Consider the following 20,867-nt stretch of genomic DNA (forward strand, 5'->3'; position numbering starts at 1 on the left):
CATATTTCATATTTTTGCTTGCATCATTTGAGGCAGGTTAGTCCCCGCCCTCAAATGCGGCTTTTCCCTATTCAAGATTTTCAGAGGCTTTAGAAGGGTAAGATAAGGATGCAGGAGTGTTTGTAAACTACAGGTCTCCCAAAGTGATATCAACTGACAACAAAATATTTTAAGGTGGAAAGAAGTGGATTGCAAAAGAGGATGAGAAGAGATGGAAAATGACCCTGTAATACAGTACATCTCTAATTTATTTATTTTAAAGTGTCTTTCCCTTCTCACTGACAGTTTTGGCCATAAAATATTGTGTTGTCTGTTGCTCAGAGACTGAGATAACTTAATTCTGAAATTTAAACTGTTTTCAACACATCAAGCAGACAGTAAAGAAAAGCAGCCTGGACCAAGATATTTTACAGAAATGTTATTTCACTGGTGCTGTTGCCCAACTGACACAAGCACTTGCCTGCTCTTTACATCAGCGAGTCAGATTAACCCAAATGATTAGGCAGATGTTAGAGATCTGGGTTTTAAAACAAAAATTATGAGATGTACCTGATTTCCTTCTTCAAAAGGGCCAGCTTTCAGCACCAGCAAAACAACAACTGCTTCCCCCCTTCTCCCAGGCAGCAGGGTACTGCCACTGCCAAAAATAGCACATGAAATAGGAATGTATTTGGTTTCATATGCTACACAGAAACAGGTAGAACATCTTGGTGTGGAAAGATTAACTGGTCTGCTTTGAAGCTCTCTGTGAACTACTGGGCCACTGCCTTCTTACGGGAACTCAATGTGGAGTAAACACGAATAGAATCAGAAGTACTAGCTCTCATTGATGTCTGCATGAAATGTAGAGCTACTAAATAAAGCGCCACCTTTGTTTCTTCAGTGCAGCATGCCTAGCTACCACCCAATATATTTTTATCCCATAACCTTCAGCCCTAACCTGGCAAATAGCCAAAGTGGGGGCCTCCCTATGTTTTGAACTGCAGGTCCCCTCACCCCTGACCACTGGCCCAACTGGCAGGGACTGATAGGGGTTATAGTCCAAAATATTATTTGTTCATTAAATTTATATGCCACCCTCCATCCGTAGATAGAAACACATTATAAAAACACAAAATACATAAACAACAAAATAAAATTAACTCCCTCCTCCCACAAACACATTTAAAAGGGGTACATTTTATTTATTAAATTTGCAGCGCCCCATGTTTGCTACTGCTCACCTAACCTAATTAAGGCTAAAACCCTATGCACACTTAACTGGGAGTAGGTCCTACTGAAATTCCAAGTATAAGTGCATAGGATTGCACTGTCTGAATAATACCTCTTCCATCCCATTTTAAAGACTATTACTTACTGCAGCTTGGCTTTTCTTAGTCCCAAACAATACCCTCTAACCTGCTGTCTTTTTTGTTGTTGTTAAACATCCAGTTAAAGGAGAGTTCTGGGAAATTCATAGCACTAAAAAATAATACCACTAAAAAAAAGGTATTATGCTACTGCTTCTGTTTAAATAATAATTTAAGGAAACCCTCCCAGATCTCATGAACACTTCAAGCCCTTTGCTCCTCCAAAGGCAGGGAGGCAGTGAGAGTAAGCAAAGGTTGCTTTGCCATTACATAAAAAAGTTGCAGTCACACCCTGCTCAGGGCCAGCCCAAGACATTTTGCTGCCTGAGGCAAAGGACAAGATGGGTAGCTGACTCTTACTGCAACACTGGCAATGTGACAGCATCCTCCACTGCATTTGAGAACAACAGATAGCTTAGGGGGCACAAGACAGGCCACATGGCACGGATTGCTCTGTTCTCTGCCACCCAACATTGTCCCACTCTGCAAGGTAACACTACTCCACTTTTTGTAAAAACCAATATTTTCTTCAATGCTGAAATCCAGATATCACAAGTTCATTTTCTTTTTCATGCAAAAAGTCTATAAGGGGTTTCCAATCTTCTATAAATATCAACAATGATTTTTCACTACTTAAACACATTCACTTTGTCATCTCAGCCAAATCCATTAACTTTAGCCACCATTCCTCCAAGGCAGATAATGTATCTTTCCATCTTTGTGCATATAAAATCCAATGTGATGATATACTGAAATAATGTTCTATGGTTCTTTTCTAACTGTATATCCTTTATTCCTAATAGGAAAAGTTCTGGCTTCTGTTGAATGTTAACCTATCCCCAGCTCCCCATTCTGTTTCTTCAGTCTCATCCATTTGCTTGAATTTTTCCATAGTCTCTTGTTTTTTTGTACCAAATCAAGTCAAAATCTTTCTAATTAAAGGTAAAATCACTCCTTCCAGTATGTCCAATCTTTTCTGCTTAATTTTATTTGTTATAAAGGAGTAGTCTTTTGTTTTACGGAGTATCCTCAGTGGAATTTCTTTCAGTATACAGTTGTACCTTGGAGGTTGAATGTAATAATAATAATAATGTATTTATACCCCGCCCATCTGGCTGGGCTTCCCCAGCCACTCTGGGCGGCTTTCAACAAAATATTAAAATACAGTAATGCATCAAACATTAAAAGCTTCCCTAAACAGGGCTGCCTTCAGATGTCTCCTAAAAGTCTGGTAGTTGTTGTTCTTTTTGACATCTGGCAGGCTTTCTTTATGGCGTATTTTTATTGCATGTGGACACTTGATAATTAATTTTCTACTTGTAAAAAACTTATTAGGCATTTTGGTGTTATATAAATTAAATAATAATTGTTTTTCTTTTTCCTTCCTTCCTTCCTTCCCATTGTTGGAATGTTTTGTTAATTTTGTTACATAAAATAAAGCATTAAATAAATAAATAAATAAATAAATAAGCAAGCCATTGTCGCTGTGGTGAAGTGGCCATGAGGAACCAGCCCCCTCTCACTTCCACCACCTCCAGAGCCTGCTGTTGCATAACAATCTGAAGACCAGGTTAAATCAGGATGGAGAGCAATAGGACTGATCCACTGTGCCAGCAAGACCTGTGCCTGCTCCTTGGTTTGTCTGCTTTGCCTTGTCCTAACCCACATTGCTGGTTTTGATATTTCAACCTTCTTATTGGGATGCTTGCAGAATTCAGAACCTCCACAATGAACAGACCTGACCCACACACCTCCCAGACTAATGTGCAGACTAGAACACAGATATCCTACAGATTGTGGAGTTTTGCAAAATACTGCAATGTAATTCTCAGCTCAAAGCTTGCACCAAGCTACACAGGAATGCGTACATTTAGGACAATTTAGGAATTAGAATAAGAAAATATGTAATATTTAAATATTTATTATTTTTGTTTCAATTTTTAAAGCAAAAATCCCATTGATATGAAAACAGGAGGCAAATGGAATTATGAAAGGAACGCATGTGCAAATGACACTGACTGCAATTTGACCTCTCTCGCTGCCTGCCTTCAGATTTGGAAACACTTTCCCTCGTCCATTATCAAGGGAGCTCTCTTAGCCCTAAAAAGCTTGCCTCATCGGGCTCAGTTGACAACTGGCTCCAGAACTTTCATTCTTGAGCCAATTGCTTCCAACTCTGGACTGTGAGACTCCACTGTTACCCTGTTGCTTCAAGGTTATCCCCGCTGCTCTCACACTGGCCACCTTGAGATCTTTTCCTAAAAAAGATTTATGGAAAATTAATGTTAGCTATGCAAAAGGGTTGACCTGAGCTTCTGGAACCATGATTTCCATACCTGGCACAGAAGTCACAGCAAAAAGCAGTAATGAAAATTTTGACCTGCCACTTCATTATTTCTTCACTAATTTTTCCAAGCAGCTTAGATTAAAATGGTTCCATGACAAAATGTGCTGGCTATGTGACAAAAGCATAAAGAGGAGCAGTCAATAAATGCCACTTCTCCGTATACTTTTATTGTGGTCTGAAGGCTTCATAGTCTTCTCCTAAGACAGCCACAAAAGCTATCAAAAACTGCAATAGCTTTGGCTCCTCAGTTTTCAACTTTATCTGGACTGTTCAGATTAATGAGGATGTGCATTAATCCAACACCTAGAGGAAAATGACACCTAGCAGCAATTTCTGGCACAAAGCAGTATCCTAAGCAAGGTATTATGCTCATATTGAAAACAACTGAAGGCGATTGCTGCAAGCTACAGCCTTCAAGCTATGTTTCATTTTTTAGAACAACTCCAAGCACATTGACAAGCTATGAGTAGCGTCTCTTAGACACTGAGTCTAGCTGAAGAACAACAAGCAGCTCCAAGGTTGATCAGAACTACCATACTTTTCTGTGTACAACACAGCCCCTATTTTGGGGGACTCAAAATTAACAAAAAGGGGGGGGGGAGATTCCCTGAAGTTGTTGCGCTTTTTGGGGGGAGGATTACCCGCAGTTGTTGAGCTTTTTAGGGGGGATGCCAAGAGTTGCCCACCTGCTCTACCCATGTATAAGACGACCCCTAATTTTGAAAATGATTTTTGAATAAAAAAAACATAGTCTTATACATGGAAAAGTGTACATAAAGCAATCACAGCTACAAACAGTTCTTTACATCACTAAAAAAAGTGATGACAAAAAGATACAACCTTCAGCACTGTGTTTTGACTCTGGTACTAACATTTTTCATTTGCTACTTACATACATTTTAACAGATTTTTATGGGGATGTGAGTTCACATTTCAGCTTGATATGAATTCGTAAAAGGATGTTATGGAATAATGAAATGTTGTGTGTGTGTGTGTGTGTGTGTGTATATCAGTGGTTGCACACATGCCAAACACATGCAAATGGAGAGCTGCCTGTACTCCCAAACAGAAGAAGGTAGAGCGCTGGACAACCCCTAGTATGGGAGGTCTTATGGGCCTTTTAGACACCAAGAATACAGCACAAGACTTTGCCAGCTTTTTTCTGCAACCTAATCCAAGGGATGTGGGTTGGCATGGCATGTCCCCATCACCACACCTATAAAGAGCCACACAATCAGGTTGGAATGGACTAAGCAAGCCTCTCTTTCACTTCTGTATTCCAAAGGTGGTCTTTCAATGAAAAATCCCTGGTGACTTATAACAATCTATCTGAAACTTTAAATGAGATTTATTTGAGAGAGATATTTGGATTCTTAGATAACACAAAGCAGACGGAGTAAACCAATAATAGAACTACAGTTTTTAAACTACTCTGCTCTTGTCCCTTCCCCCCACCTTTCCTGCTCTGCCGTTTCCTGTCTCATGAAACACTTCCCCAAACAAAGCCTTTACACCATCTAATAAGAGTCCCAAGACAGCAAGCCACAAATATATCCATCACAGAATCTGCATGGATTTCTGAATTTGACATTCTTAGCTCACATCCCCATTGCACAGAAGGCTTGGAAAGGAAGTTTGATTGGGACGTTGGTAGGTGAGATTCTGAAATAATTAAAGAAGGATTTAGGTTTCAGGGTGGGCAACCTACCAAAGGGGAGATTGGTTAATTGATGGCCTATGCACACAGCTAATGTGGAACAACGAAGATACAGTTCTCTACCTCGAGAATCTACATTTGGATTTGTGGAAGGCTTCAGGGTAGGGAAGACAGAGCAGCAAGAGCAAATGGGAGTGAATAATCCGCACACTCCTTGAGTGATTTCACCTGCTGGGCATGATCCTTGAACTACAGTAAGTGGATGGACCATGGAAAGATGTGCGTTGGTGTGCATGCGCAGAGAAGCCACTGACTTTGGTGGGAGGTAGAGTGCAGCTTACAGTGAAAAGCAAAAGTGACACATGCTGCTCTGCTCCCTTTTGCCTCTGGTCTATCTCATCAGTCACATGTGGCCCCCAGAAAATTGCCCTCAGGCTAGAAAAGATGACTCACTCCTGGAGGACAGCAGCCTCAATTGTGTACTCCGTTAAAAAAAAAAAAAAACCACTGGAAAAGTATTGCTACTATTGTTAAATCGCTTGACATAAAGTAATTCAAGAGCTATGCAATAAAAGTTACACTAACAATTGCAAGCAACACAAGGCAGCCTTCAGCCATGTGCCCAAGTTGCCTTCTGCTTAAACAGCAATACAAAATGGAAAGCTATAGCTAAACAAGCTGTCTGAGCCCAATATAGTGCAGTTTCTGGCCCTTATTTGCTTGGCATAACAGCAGCAACACCGATGAACATCCTCAGGTGTTCCCCTTCAGTCACTCAGCTGCTATTCCCTTTGCATCCACAGAAAGGGATTCCTATTACATCAGGAGTCAGGTTGGACTAGAAGAGCTGCAGGAAGCTGGCCTTCTACAGTCATACTTCGGGTTGAATACGCTTCAGGTTGAGCACTTTCGGATTGCGCTCCGCGGCGACCTGGAAGTAACGGAATGCATTACTTCCGGGTTTCGCTGCCCGCGCATGCGGAGACGGACAAAATGACGTCATGTGCATGAGCGGAAGCGGCGAATCTCAACTTGCGTATGCACAGATGCGGGTTGCGTTCACTTCAGGATGCGAACAGGGCTCCAGAACGGATCCCGTTCGCATCCTGAGGTACCACTGTACTTACAACTGCTCGTACCGTTGAATGATGAATCATGACAGCCTCAGGCCAGCAGGCATCCTTGCTCACAGAAGAGGATGTGATAAGATTTTTGCCAATTCCCCTTTCTCCTTTAACAACCCTCCCCCCCAATAATCTGTTTTGGATGATTTGGGGAAATAAGGGAAAGTCATCTCCCTTCCTCCTCTGTGAGCAGACACTTCCCACTGGCTCAGCAGCTCTTGCAATTATGCAGCAGCACAATCGGATATCACCCCGAGACTTCCTCCACTCAATAGCATCATATAGAACAAGATGTACAGAGACTGGAGAAAAAGAGATTTGTGGATGTTTATGTCCATAAAGATGTTGTCAGACTGAGCAAAAGTTATGTATGGGTTGTAAACATTTATCTCTGTTGCTGCATTTGTAGAATATCAGTTTGCTACAAATCCTGCAGACTTGAGAGTTATAGCCTTTCGGGTATCTTTTCAAAACATGCTGGGCTATGAAATGCAATGAAATTCCCATGAGATGCCTTTCAAAGCTAGAATAGTTCCCTTAATATGTCCTTTGAATCTTTGAGTAGCCAGTACAAACTCACTATATTTCATTTCATCTAATTTCCAACATGTTTGCAAAAATATCAGTCTCTAATGCCCCATGAAAACCTCCAGCAGAGTCAAGTTCTTCAAGCTGGAGAAACATTCATTTATCTTCCACGTTCAGAACACCTTTGGGTTATGCGAAAAACAAAGACTCTTTAAAAGAAACCACTTGTGTACTAAAAAGCATAGGACCAACCTTCAGCTCTAAAATGTGCTAACTGGAAAACAGTCTAGAATCTCACGTATTACAACCCAGCCTCCCATGCAGTCACATTTTACTTACATTAGAGACAGGATAGAAATGGCAGGATCAATGTGAGTTTCTCTTACGCACACACACAGATAGAGAAGCAGCCCCAGAAGCAAACAGCACACAACACAAAAGCATCCCCGCCCCCCCGCCTACAGACTTCTGTGGGTATCTGCCAGCTCAGTTCAGCAGTGACCACTTTTCCCTTGGGAAGGAAACTCAACAAACAGACATGTGCGCATAACTTGCCCTTAATTAAATGGTTGATTAAAATGGGATTTTTGAAACCTCAGAACATTACGAAGACACAACAGATTTTCAACAGATGAGTGGAGCGCACGCCACTGCAATATTTGTGAATGTTTGACAAAGCCCAAAGCAATGGAAGGAGAAATTGAAGGTGGTTACTATAATGGCCACAATCAGAAGATGCCCTGAACCTCAAAGCAAAAATTTAAAACTGCTGCAATCCAGCCATTCTTCACTGGACTGTTCTGAATTTAGGCCAGATTATACCTTTCACCAAGTGGATTCTCCTTGTCAAAGACAAGCCATCCCATTCTTATAACAAATTGAATTTGCAGGCTCTGCAATGGCCAGAGACTGAAAAAGTCAGCTGCCTCATCTATACTACCCTTCCTTTTAATGTATAAATATAAACACCTGTTTTCAACAATCCATCCTGATCTCTTAACATTCAGTCAAATTAAATATATACACTATTTGTTCATACTTCTGCTGTCTTAAAGGGTTTGAATGAAGCAGGCAGGGCACATGCTTCATGACTGAAGGGTTAAGGAAGCAATCAACTATGTTAACTAGTACAAATGCAAAAATGTTATGTTTTATTTCATACATGATTTATAATACTTATGGATTATGATTCAGACTTAATGCTTGCTGAGGTGGTAAATCTGTGTATGGGCTGCCACATTTCCTACATCAAATGGGGGTTCTTATAACTGAATGCCCCTCCAAACAAAAGTGACCCCCCAAGTGTCAGGGGAAAGGGTCCTAACCTAATGTTCTCACTGACATTCTAAACTTCCACACATGAAGAATATCTGCATATCAAGGCTATTTCCAGGTAACTTGGTTTTGTGCTATTCTGCACACCATCGCTGTAGCATGAATCACTGATTTTGAACATGTAAGCATGAACACTTAATTTTGTGTATGTATACAGCCTGATGGTTGCCAGGGGGCGATTTACAACAAAACAGAATAAAATCAAAGCCGTATGGGGGGGGGATCACACAATCAATTTTTAAATCACAAAGCAATTAATAAGAGCAGCAATTTAGACAGAAGTTTACAGCAAAATTCAGAACTTAAAAGTTCTGGGAGAATAAAAAGGTCTTTGCCTGGCATCCAAAACGCAGCAGGGCATGCCTCTCTAGGGAAGGAACAGCATTAATGGGGTACCATTACTGAAAGGATTCCTTTCTGGGTCCCCACCCACCCCACCTCAAATGGTGTGGCTTGGGTTTGAACGCGGGAGACCCAGCAGTCTGGGTGGTCTTGGCAAGTCTGCTACATGCTAATCTTTCTCAAAGTTTTTACAGAGGTATAAAGAGTAGAAGATGTGTTGTAATCTTGCCCTTTGGGTAGATGAGAAGGTAATGTAAATTAAAGAAAAATATTGTTAATAATATCACATACAAAACCAGAAAAATATACCCTCGCTGGAAGACGAAAGACATCTCAAGTTCCATAAGGTAATATGTTTGACTTTCCTAATCCCTCTTAATTCAAATGTATAAAGTTTAAGGATAGAGTTAGTACAATCACTGGCTAGTTTCAGCTTTGGGGGTTTTTGCATTAGCCTTTGACAAATGCCAGGTGACCCACCTTACTGAGGGGGGGGGGATTGCCTTCCCTCATTTACGAGCCCCTTTCAGTTTTGACTTCCCTTCTTTAAACCTGGACACATTTCATTTTTAATCCACTAATGTTTGTTCATTTCAGTGAGTCATTGGAAAGCAATGAGGGAGGCGGTTCCTGCTGTCCGGCTGGCTGCAACGCGCTCCTGCAGCTGGCAAGAAATTCCTTGATGGTTGCCTAAAAGGCACTTTTAAGACATTCTACTGAATTCCAAAAACGATACTTCAAGCAGAGATACTTTGCAATGCATTCCATCTTCTTGGCCTGCAAAATCTTCTGACAGTTAAATGAGAATCACAGCTTGATTTCAGCAACCTGACAGGCCTCCACATGTTGAAGCACTTGTGCTTCTTTCCATCTCCAACCTGTGCCATTTCCCATATAATCCTGAATCTCCTTAGAAATCTCAACACTAAAGAAAATATTTGCCACCACTGGCACATAATGTCTGTGGCCAGCACTGGGAAGACTAAAGAAATGAACACAGGAGACTGGAACTGAGTTGAATTAGGCCACAACTTTAGTGATTAAAGGTAAGAGTATGTTTGGTTGAGGCACCAGACATGCATCCGGCATCCAGCAAGCTGCCTGACAGGAACCCAGCAGGGTTAATCCTGTGCTGACGAGTCACTGCCGACATGGACCAGGTGCCACGACCCCGCACAGGTGCTTTGGTCAACCAGAAGACTCCCAGATAGAGTCACACACACACACACGGGCCACTTTAACAGGGTACCCGCATTATCCAGCCCAATGCCTTATCTGCCAGAGTTGTGACGGTTCTCATTCGGAGGCAAAAACTTGAAAACCAGCCCATTTGCTTGCAGGACAAAATTCCTCCCTGGCCCCGAATATGGCGACCAAGTAAACCATAGCAAGGTCCTTGCACCAACTTGCCTTGCTCCCCCACTGAGTGGGTGGGTGGTAAATCCCACACCAGCCAGCAAAGAGGGCGCTCTGCCCACCCAAGCCCCTCCTAAATACAGCAGAAGTGGGCACGACCCAGTCGGCCATGTGGTGGGTCCAGCATGGCTGGAGGAGAGTGGCATCAAGGGACCAGCCCTCTCCCAGCCTCCTGAAACTGCCACTCTCCCAGAGTCTCATCTGAATGAATTTGCTTAGGCTTTTCATAATGAAAAAACAAACTAATGTAAACAAAATTTAAAAAACAAAAACAAAGAAGGGTTTCTCCAGCTCTGCAAACAGGCTGGGGCAGTTGAACCTCCTTGCTGGCATCAGCAAGACCCTAATCTGCACATGGGACACTCTGTCCTCACACCAACTAGACTAGAAGGAACTCAAGGGTGTGCTCATACACCAGGGGAACATGTGATGACAAAGGGATAACATGAAGAAGAGGGCAATGAGATCTACAAATTTAAAAACCAAGCCAGATAAATTACAACTGAAATAAAGATTTCCTAAAACTTTACACATCGTCTTACAAATGTCATTTAAATGCATCCAAAAACACTGCATAACATAGTCATAGAACTGCAGCGCTGACCCTGAGGGCTATCCAGTCTCTGCAATGCAGGGATCTCAACTAAAACATCCCTGGCAGATGACCATCCAACCTCTGCTTTAAAACCTCCCAGGAAGGCGAGTCCACCATCTTCCAAGGGAGACTGTTTTGCTGCCAAACAGCTCACACCATCAAAAAGTTCTTTCTGGTATTTAGTCAGAAACTCCTTTTTGGTAACTTCAAGCCATGGGTTCGGGTCCTGGCCTCCAGAACAGGAGAAAACAAGCATGTTCCACCCTCCATTTGGCGGTCCTTTTGATATTTGAAGATGACTCTCCTATCTCCTCGCAGCCTCCTCTTCTCCGGGCTACGCATCCCCAACTCCCTCCACCGTGGTCAACGTAATGTAACCGTCTTCTTAATGGCTGGTGTAGCAACAAGGCATGTAAACGGTAAGCATCCGGTTGTGTCCCTGCTTCAAATCTCTGCCTGTGTTAGGGCTGAAGGTGGTTTGCCCAAATCTAGAGATGGACAGAATCTCCTCCAGTCCAGGGTCCCTCAGGTCACTGACTGAAGCTGCAGAAGCTGAAGCCTGAGCTGCAGCACCCAGAAAGCGCTGCTCTGTTTAACAGGCAAAGTCAGAAGGCCAGCTGCCCATTCATTTCAATTGCGTTTGTGCAAGAATACAAGTTACAGTAAATGCCTCTAAACAAAGCCCATTGAAACAAATGGAACACTGTATGTTTGTGAGTGTATTTGCGTACACAATAAAGTAACAGAAAAAGAAACGAATGAAAATCAATGCATTGCTGCAGCTGACCATTAATATTTGTCTTTGTCTTTTACCATACTTCTGCAATCTTTCAGAAATTCATGGAGGAAAAATGTGCAGCGTAATTATATTTGATACCTGCTTAGTTATCAGTGGAAGACTATGACCTATGGCTATTACACCTTTACAGGCTGTGTTTATTCTAGGTAACCATAGAATAAATTAAACGGATTTATCAATTTATGACAATATTTCCCTGTGAAAAAAAAGGCAAATACATCCACTCTACATCTCTTTAGGACTTTCTGCATATTAGCCATTGCCTTGCTTTAAAATACTATTTGAAATTAAAGAGGGATGTAGAAAACAAAGCAGACTATGGTGTGAGCAGCCCCCCTTCCAGATTATTCTATGACTCAGCTAGCTGATCTGCTGACCCAAAAGGAGAATTCTTCTATCACTTGACCAAAATTCTAATAATTAGCTCTTTATAATGTTAGAGACATCACATGGGATGTTTTAAAGGGCAGTCATCAGACTGGCATGACCTTGTCCAGTACCCATTTGTTTCAATAGGGTTTGTGCAGAAGACTTTCCCATATGATTGTGCCCTACTTAAAATACATAATTATTTCTATCTATGTTCTCTAAAAATGTTCTTTGGGAATGTTGGATTTTCAAGTAGAGATCTGCAGCCTTTGCACTGGATGTTTTCCCAACTGGATCAAGGAGTCTTAAGTGTCAATTCTTGAAATCCGTGACCTTTTTTCCCCCCTCTTTCACATTCCTCGCAAAATAATATGGCCCTCTCAAAACCAGCAAGAATCAATTTCATACAAAAACTTACCTGGTCCCATGGACAGATTATTCCACCAAAACACATGAAGAGATATCCCATGGCAACCAGACACACCCAAACGACCAAAGAGAAAACACGAAGGAACTTCTTGAATAATGGCTCTATACAGGCAAGGATAAATATGGTGAAGAAAATTGCCAGGGCTGTTGGAACAGTTACTAAGAAGGCCACATGGTCCTCCGTTTCCTGAAAACAAGAAGAAAGGAAAGCTTACTACTTGACCCATGCAACAGGAAACCAACATTTTGCTTTCTTTACAGTAGTACCTCTAGTTACGAACTTAATTCGTTCCGGAGGTCCATTGTTCTTAACTAGAGGCATGCTTTCACTAATGGGGCCTCTTGCTGCCGCTGCGCCACCGGCACACAATTTCCATTCTCATCCTGGGGCAAGTTCTCAACTTGAGGTAACTCTTCCAGGTCAGCGGTGTTTTTAACCTGAAGAATTTGTAACCTGAGGCGTTTGTAACTCAAGGTACCACTGTATTATGAATCAACGAACCACCAGATTTGCCAATTCATATCAATTGCCTAATTAAGTGCGAGACTTACAAAACCTGGAATTAAGTTTTCAAGAGCAAACTATTCTCTGATTAAATCAAGAGGTGGAGAATGACAAGGTGTACTGATTTGGTGAGAGCAATTTAAGTCACTGAGGAGGGAGGAGCAATTTTGTAATTCATAGAAAAACTTGTAATTATTTCCTGGTTGCTTGAACAATTAAAAACATATCAGTTTGCAACTAATAGTGCATAGCTGTCAACTTTCAGATTTGAAAATAAGGGATCAGCAGCCTCACCTGTTCCGGGGACAGTCTACAGGATATCTAACAGCAGCGGGAAGCAGTGGGAAACAGCGCTAGAATAAGGGAATTTCCCGCAAAAAAAGGGAAGATTGACAGCTACGTAATAGTGCAATCCTGTATTTGCATGCTCAGAAGCATGCAATTGAACTATGTTCAATACATGTTACTCCCAGGCCATTTCTATACAACTTCTTTATTTAACAATCATCCTGATTTTGTTTCCAAAAATTTTTGCAGGAAGGTCGAATTGTGTCAGCTATTTATTAAGCACTCATCCTGGTTTGTTTGCAGAGAGGTTATACAACATCAAGCAATTGTTATCTCACACTTGCCGGCATTTTCTCCCATTATTGCTTGATTTACCACAAAAAGTAGCAGAAGGGGGGGGGATGTGCTTGTTGCACAAGAACAGCAAATCAGCTTTAGCGGAACAACCTGCTTCTCTGCCCCAAATTCACTCAAATCTCTGCCATTGTTTAAAACTGCCATTTTAAAACCTGCCTTCGTTTTTGCTCCCTCCCCCACCCCGACTTCATGCAAATCCAGGATTGTGATGAGGCACTACAAACCCTCCCATGGGGGCTGCGTGATGACAGCCTTAGATTTTTCTGTGTATAGGAAATCACAGAAAAGCAGACTAACTCATCAATGTTTGATAGTTTCATATGGGTTCACTAATTTCCCACTGATCCCTCCTGGAGTCAGTTTTTTGGAAGCTGCTGGGGTGAAAGAGATGCACTGCTTTTGATCTAAGCCATTTCTTCCATATGTATTACCTGCACTGTTTCTGTCAGAGGTTTTTAAAATACCAGCTCTTAAACCATCTGAACCCAGAACCTTAGTGTTTCAGTTGGGTTAACCACTTCTTCTGATAAACTAATCCATAAATTCATTGAGCATCACTTGAATGTGGAATTAATATAATCCATTTAGGAAATTATTAATATAACTCTCTGTCTTTTATGAATATATAATGATTCTCAATAATCAAATTCCTCTACAGTTCTTTGTCTAGAATAATCTTTTTACAGTCACATCCAATCTTCCATATTTTTATTTATTTATTTGCTCATTTAGAGGCAAGTACGGTAGTTTTCTTGAGCTCCCTCTGCTTTCAAAAGTACTTTAATTTAATGTACAGCATATTTCTGCAAACTAAGTAGGGATCTTTAACATCCAATATTCACCAAATATTGTTTGCACTAAACCCCCCCCCCCCCGAAATGCTTATTTCATTGTGCTTAGGGCTGCAATTATATACTCTGGGAGTTGACATACATAGGATTGCATTGTAACTGTTTATTTGTATTATCTTACCAGATAGTATAATTTTTGCATACAAAGACTTATAACCTAATAAATGAAGATTCCACATAGGAAGCAAGCGTCCTCAATCTTTCCACTTTCTAGAACAGCCTTTCCTACTCCTGATGTTGTAGACTACAACTCCCATCAACACCAGTCAGCATACGCCAGCCAGCATGCACACAGCATGGCCGTGCTAGTTTGGGATGATGGGAAGTGTAGGGCACAATAGCTGGAGGGCACTGGATTGGGAAAAACTGTTTCAGAAGTTAGCAGACCCTGCATCCTCTCTTAAATAACAGAATAGGTTAAGCATGGCAGAGCACAAGAGCTTGAGAACTCTACAGGGCAAGTTAAGCAGAGGTAGGGTGGCCATCTGTCATGGATGCTTTAGTTGAGATGTCTGCATTGCAAGGGGGTTGAACTAGATGACCCTTGGGATCCCTTCCAATGCTACAATTCTAGGACTCTATTACTGTAAGTCTGTGCTGCTTACTTAGAAAGGGCAAGTCCCACTAATAGTGTTTCAAGGAATGTGTGTCTATGACAGCGGCCTAATTCAGCCAAACTTCATGCAATTCATGTTTCATGGTGAAAACACTGAAGAGAGATCATATACTTTTGCATCATATTTAATTTATTTGTTTATGAATCTTATACACAGATAGCTTGTGGGACCAGTGAAAGACACCTCAGTTTGCTTTGCAACCTCCTGAGTAAAGGATGTCATGCAAAGCACTGGGGGCAAGAATGGCTCAGTTTTATATTTCCTTGCTCCAATTACAAGCAGACCCTGACTTGGGCAATACTCTTAAGCCAGGGATCTGTGGCAGAATAAGCACGTCCACTGCAACCATTGAAGGGGAAGACTGTCCTGCGCATACCTGTCTATGGGCATCAAAGCATCCGGCCGACCACTCTCAGAAAGACCAGGCTGAATGAGGCAGACCTTCCATCTGATCCAGGAAGGCTCTTACAAATATTGACTTGGCTTGCTTACTAGGCAGCCTCTGCTTGTCCTGCCAGCAGGGGAACGTTCCCACTTTACGGGGCTGAATAAGCTCCACTGCTACGTGGTAAAAAAGAGTTGAACTTAAAACCCCTATGGACTCTCATCTTAACAGTAAGCCTTCTATCCATTCCTTCCAAAAAGTTACTAGGATATCCCCCTGAACGTGAAGCCACTCAGCCCGGGCTGCTTCAAAAAACGAAGCTGGCTGTTACTCAACTTGGCAACTGTATTAGAAATATGGCATACAAATGAGTTAGTGAAGCTGTTTAAAGCACCACTGATTTCAGTGGGAGACAGGTATGCTTACTTTAACTTCCCCTCTGAAACAGTGGCCATCACAATGTTCATGCCTCCTCACATCTAAAATAATAACTGTCAGTATTAGGCAAAGTCTAAGTACTGGCACACTTGCACACCTCTGCTTCCAGGAAAAAACAGCCTTTATTTTACTGTTTCATCATGCCAAGAAACCATGCCCTCCAGCTATTAAGCAAGTATTTTAAAAATCCTAATTAGAATTACTGTATATTTGATCAAGTGTTACTAAATCTATGCATTATTCAATAAATTTAATGGGAGCAATAAATAGTACTGATTTCAAAGAATATTATAAAAAAGAAAACAAAAATGCATGAGGTTTCATCTTATACCACAGCAAAATAAAACAATATCCATTAAAAATATTTCTCTATAATTCTGTATTTAGGAACCCAAATCCGCAGGGGAGTCCCTAAGATGGTTGGATGGCACCTTGTACGCCTCCTTCCAGCAACACCTGCAGCCAAGCCGGTGCCGAACATATCGCCCTGCTTTCCTTTGGACCACATCAGTGAGACCAAGATGGGGGTCTTGTGTGTACTCTTGTCATCTGGCCAGCCCAGAACCCCCATACACACTGCCCAGGCTTGCACCCCAGAGAGGTCACTTTGGTGCTGCTGATGCTGTGGTTTGACTTAACCCCCAGAGGCACCTGCCATAGTCTCCCAAGACAGATGGATGCCAACAAAAAAAACCTACCCAATGCTACTTCCACCAAGTTGTGATAATGAAGATGAGACATCTAACAAAACTGCAGCTACCCACCCACAGAAAGGCGAAAAACCTTTGAACCCAGGGCCAGTTGCGGTTGGGAGTAAAACTCTTTTCCAGCACTGTTCACTAGTAGCCACTGCAAGCACGTGGGAGCCCCTATTTGCAGTGGGAGCCCCTAAACAGAGAAGGCTGAGGAAGTTTCCCCTACAGGAGGGGAGGAGAGGAAGGAGGAGGCTGGAGAATATGGAGGCCAGTCTTCTTAAAGGTGAGGTGCCAGGCCCCCCAAGATCCTGCAGGAAGATCCTCCTTCCTCTTTGGACAGGGTGGCAGCTGCATTGCCCCACAGACTGGCTGTTGAGTTTCTGAGGCAAAAGATACCCTCCCTCCTTTGCCTGTCTGTCAGCATCCCCTTTCAGATATGTGTGCTCAGTTTCAACTCCATACCAAGGAGGTGACAAGCAGATACAAATAAATTATTTTTAAATGATGGGTGACTATGTGTTTTCATACTATTTTGTTTAATATCAACATTACAGAGAAACGGAATACGCAAAGCTAATCGTTGCAAAAGTGTCACACTTGGGAGGCTTACAAATTGTGTTTTTCTCTCTCCAGGGAAGCTTCTCCCTGCACCAGTTTCCAACAAGATGAAGAAGAGGCAGAAAAAGGGGAGAGGAAAATGATTGCAAAGTTATACTTTATTCTCCTAATTCTCTTACTACAGACCAAAATGTATGCAAATCACTTACTGAACCCAAACACATTCGCTAGATGCAATCTAATAAAGGCTTTCAGAAGCATAAGACTGGGAAAGGCATTTGTTGTGGCAGAGCACTTGTTTCACATGCAGAAGCTACCAGGTTCTAATCCCCAACACATTCAGGTAGGGCTGGGCATTGTGGAGAGCTACTTCTGGGCAGCACAGACCATATTGTGCAAGATGGAGCAATGGTCTGACTCAGGATAAGGCAGGTGCTTCTACTCTAGCCAAGTGGACACAAATGGCCACAGCTCAGCATGGAACTGAAGGTGCACCTACAACCTGCCTTGGAATTTTGTGTGCCACACACAGGTGCCAATACTGAAAGGGGTCCCTGAAGTTGTTGCAAAACCACAGGCCCACATTCCTACATCTTGTCCTGTTCTTAGTGTGAGCAACTGCTTCTGCTCTTCCAAACCCGCCTGAAACAACCCCCATCAAGTTAGCTTTCTCATTTTATTGCAGCTGTATCCCATTCTTTCAAGTTCTCCCACTTCATTCCCACCACAGCCACGCAAAGCAGCTTAGCAGCCCAAGGTCAAAAAGTCACCTTTGTGCTTGAGCAGGGATTTAACCCAAAGGCTTCCCAAACAAAGTCTGCCTACTAAATAATGCTGGGGGCCTTACTTTGCAATGAAGAGAATACAGTGGTATTCTTAATTCAAACTCAATTCATTCCGGAGGTCCGTTCTTAACCCGAAACCATTCTTAACCTGAGGCGCGCTTTCGCTAATGGGGCCTCCCGCTGCCGCCGCACGATTTCTGTTCTCATCCTGAGGTAAAGTTCTCAACCCGAGGTACTGCTTCCGGGTTAGCCAAAGTGTTTGTAACCCGAAGCGTTTGTAACCTGAGGTACCACTGTACAGGCTGCCATGCATCTCCTACCAATGGCAGAAAGCTGGGCACTCACACCGGGAAACTCCTTTGGGAAACCCAGCTGACACTTCCCTCTGCATCTTTAGGCAACAGGTAAAAACAGCAGGGTCCCGATGTGCCCTTGTTTCAGTGTGCTCCCACAACATGAAGGAGCCTGGCATTATTTATTTGCTTTCTGCGCTGATGTACCGTTAGTGTTGCTTTGGTGCTTGTTTCTTTGTTCTCCTGTTGCTTTATTGAGATTTATGTTCTTTACGAACCTGTTATGGGAAAGTAAGGTGGGACTGAAATAAAACATGCTACTGACTCATGTTTAACTGATTGACAACAAGCCCTGTACAGAATATGTCTCACAAGTGCTACTGCCCTAGCCAGTTAAACTCTTTCTTCCTAATTTGTAAGATTCCATACTCTTATTTTCTCTGCTCTTCAGGTTACTGAAAACCACCAATGCCAAAAGTGCCTTTCTCGTGTCACTCAAAATATTTGTGCAAATTCTTTAGCGACTAGAGTTAAGACAAGCACATGAAAAATTCTAGTTGTACTCCTGTAAATAATGGAATTGCAATCCAAGAATATGTCATGTATGTGTAAACACCTAAGCCACCCAAAGAATGCCTCCCAGCATCAGACTGAGCAGCAGCTATCAGTTATTGAGAAGGGCCCAGAAGCCTCAGCCCAAGCTCCCTCTTGGGCCTTCTTGGTGGTGGCGCCCGCCCTGCGGAACGCCAGATGTCAAGGAAATAAACAACTATCTTTTAGAAGACATCTGAAGGCAGCCCTGTTTAGGGAAGCTTTAATGTCTGATGTTTTATCGTGTTTTAAATATTCTGTTTGGAGCCACCCAGAGTAGCTGGGGGAACCCAGCCAGATGGGCAGGGTATAAACAAACAAACATTATTATTATTATTACCCAGTCCATCCTTTAGAGAATTGGTAAGAACAAGAAATGAAAGATATTGGAGAGCAGAGAGGTAAAATTAATGGGAGGACATTAATGGGAGGACATTATTACATTATATTGTTGATCAAGTTACTTTCTGAAACTCTTGCCTGATTGTTCTGCAACAGGGACACTTCCATTTGAGAAGTCCACATCCAGCATCCTGCTGAGAATATACTAAACTGGCCTCATATTTTTCTTGATCATTGCTATGGAAAGGCAGATTATGCTCTCAGCAACATAAAGCACATATGGAGAAAAGCAACTCTGGTTCTGTTATACTGTCTTGAAATGTACACTTGAATTTACAGGGGAATTAAGAAAATCAGGAAATCAGTGAATTCTTATTTATTCATAAAAAAATCAAGATTATAAACAAGCTGCCCAGATGGAAAGCAAGACACTTTTATTGCTTATTTATAGTAAGTAGTTCTTTAAATACAGACCTTGCCAACAAAGGTCCGTATAGTTAAAGCCATGGTTTTCCCAGGAGTGATGTATGGAAGTGAGAGCTGGACCATAAAGAAGGCTGATCGCCGAAGAATGGATGCTTTTGAATTCTGGTGCTGGAGGAGACTCTTGAGAGTCCCATGGACTGCAAGAAGATCCAACCTCTCCATTCTGAAGGAAATCAGCCCTGAGTGCTCACTGGAAGGACAGATCCTGAAGCTGAGGCTCCAAGACTTTGGCCACCTCATGAGAAGAGAAGACTCCCTGGAAAAGACCCTGATGCTGGGAAAGATGGAGGGCACAAGGAGAAGGGGACAACAGAGGCTGAAATGGTTGGATAGTGTCTTCGAAGCTACCAGCATGAGTCTGACCAAACTGCGGGAGGCAGTGGAAGACAGAAGTGCCTGGCGTGCTCTGGTCCAGGGGGTCACAAAGAGGCAGACAGGACTAAACGACAACAAAGTTCTTTAAAAAAAAAAAGTCAGGAGGAAATCATGGGTTATAAACAGAGTAGCCCTTGGCCATACATAAGCAGAAAATAAAAGTACACTTCTTTGTTAGTACTGTACAGTGGTACCTCGAGTTACAAACACTTCAGGTTACAGACTCCGCTAACCCAGAAATTGTACCTCGGGTTAAGAACTTTGCTTCAGGATGAGAACAGAAATCTCGCGGCGGCAGCACAGTGACAGCGGGAGGCCCCATTAGCCAACGTGGTGCTGCTTCAGGTTAAGAACAGTTTCAGGCTAAGAACGGACCTCCGGAAGAAATTAGGTTCTTAACCCGAGGTACCACTGTAATGAGCTTCTGAAGAGGCTCAGAGGGAAATGCTGCTTGCTTTCACTTAAAAAATATGTAAAAACCTGAAGCCTGATTTCCTCAGTGTGCACTTTATTATTCTACTGTAAATCAGTAATAAAGAGGCAATGCAGTTACTTGGTCACAGAGAAAGTAATATGATGGTTCAAAAGAATGTCATTTGAATGCATGGCACTCCTAACCTTGAATGTTCATTTCCAAAGTTGCCTCAGGAAATGTTATATTTAAGAAACTGTATATAGAAAAGTGTTACATTCTTAGAAGCGAAATTGATTAGTAAATTTTCAAATCATTCTGGATTTGCCAAAGCTGCACACTGATATTTTAAAGAGGTAGGCTGAAATCCTATACACACTTACCTACCAGTAAGTCCCACTGAACTCAGTGGCTTACTTCCTCTTTTAAATGCTGTTTCTCTAGACTTATGATAGACTTTTAAGTATAAACTAGTCCGCATAGTTTATACTTAACGCGGTCAGAAGGTTGGTGGTTCGAATCCCCGCTACGGGGTGCGCTCCCGTTGCTCGGTCCCTGCTCCTGCCAACCTAGCAGTTCGAAAACAAGTAGATAAATAG

The 20,867-nt window shown here is 42.2% G+C and overlaps 1 protein-coding gene across 2 annotated transcripts in view; it reads right to left on the minus strand.

The window, feature by feature from the left end:
* Positions 1–20,867, minus strand: part of ADCY2 (adenylate cyclase 2) — a gene marked incomplete at its 5' end in the record, with an annotated part of 124,135 nt that overhangs the window by 97,356 nt on the left and 5,912 nt on the right. The window contains one exon of one of the 2 annotated variants that reach the window (XM_081012940.1): positions 12,280–12,477. The exons of the other annotated variant lie outside the window; for it this stretch is intronic. Within the exon in view, the coding sequence (XP_080869066.1) occupies positions 12,280–12,477 (198 nt within the window). The remainder of the gene's footprint in view (positions 1–12,279; positions 12,478–20,867) is intronic. 2 annotated transcript variants of the gene reach the window in all.

This window comes from Podarcis pityusensis, assembly GCF_964106645.2.
Source record: "Podarcis pityusensis genome assembly, chromosome: 7".
NCBI classification, from domain to species: domain Eukaryota; kingdom Metazoa; phylum Chordata; class Lepidosauria; order Squamata; family Lacertidae; genus Podarcis; species Podarcis pityusensis.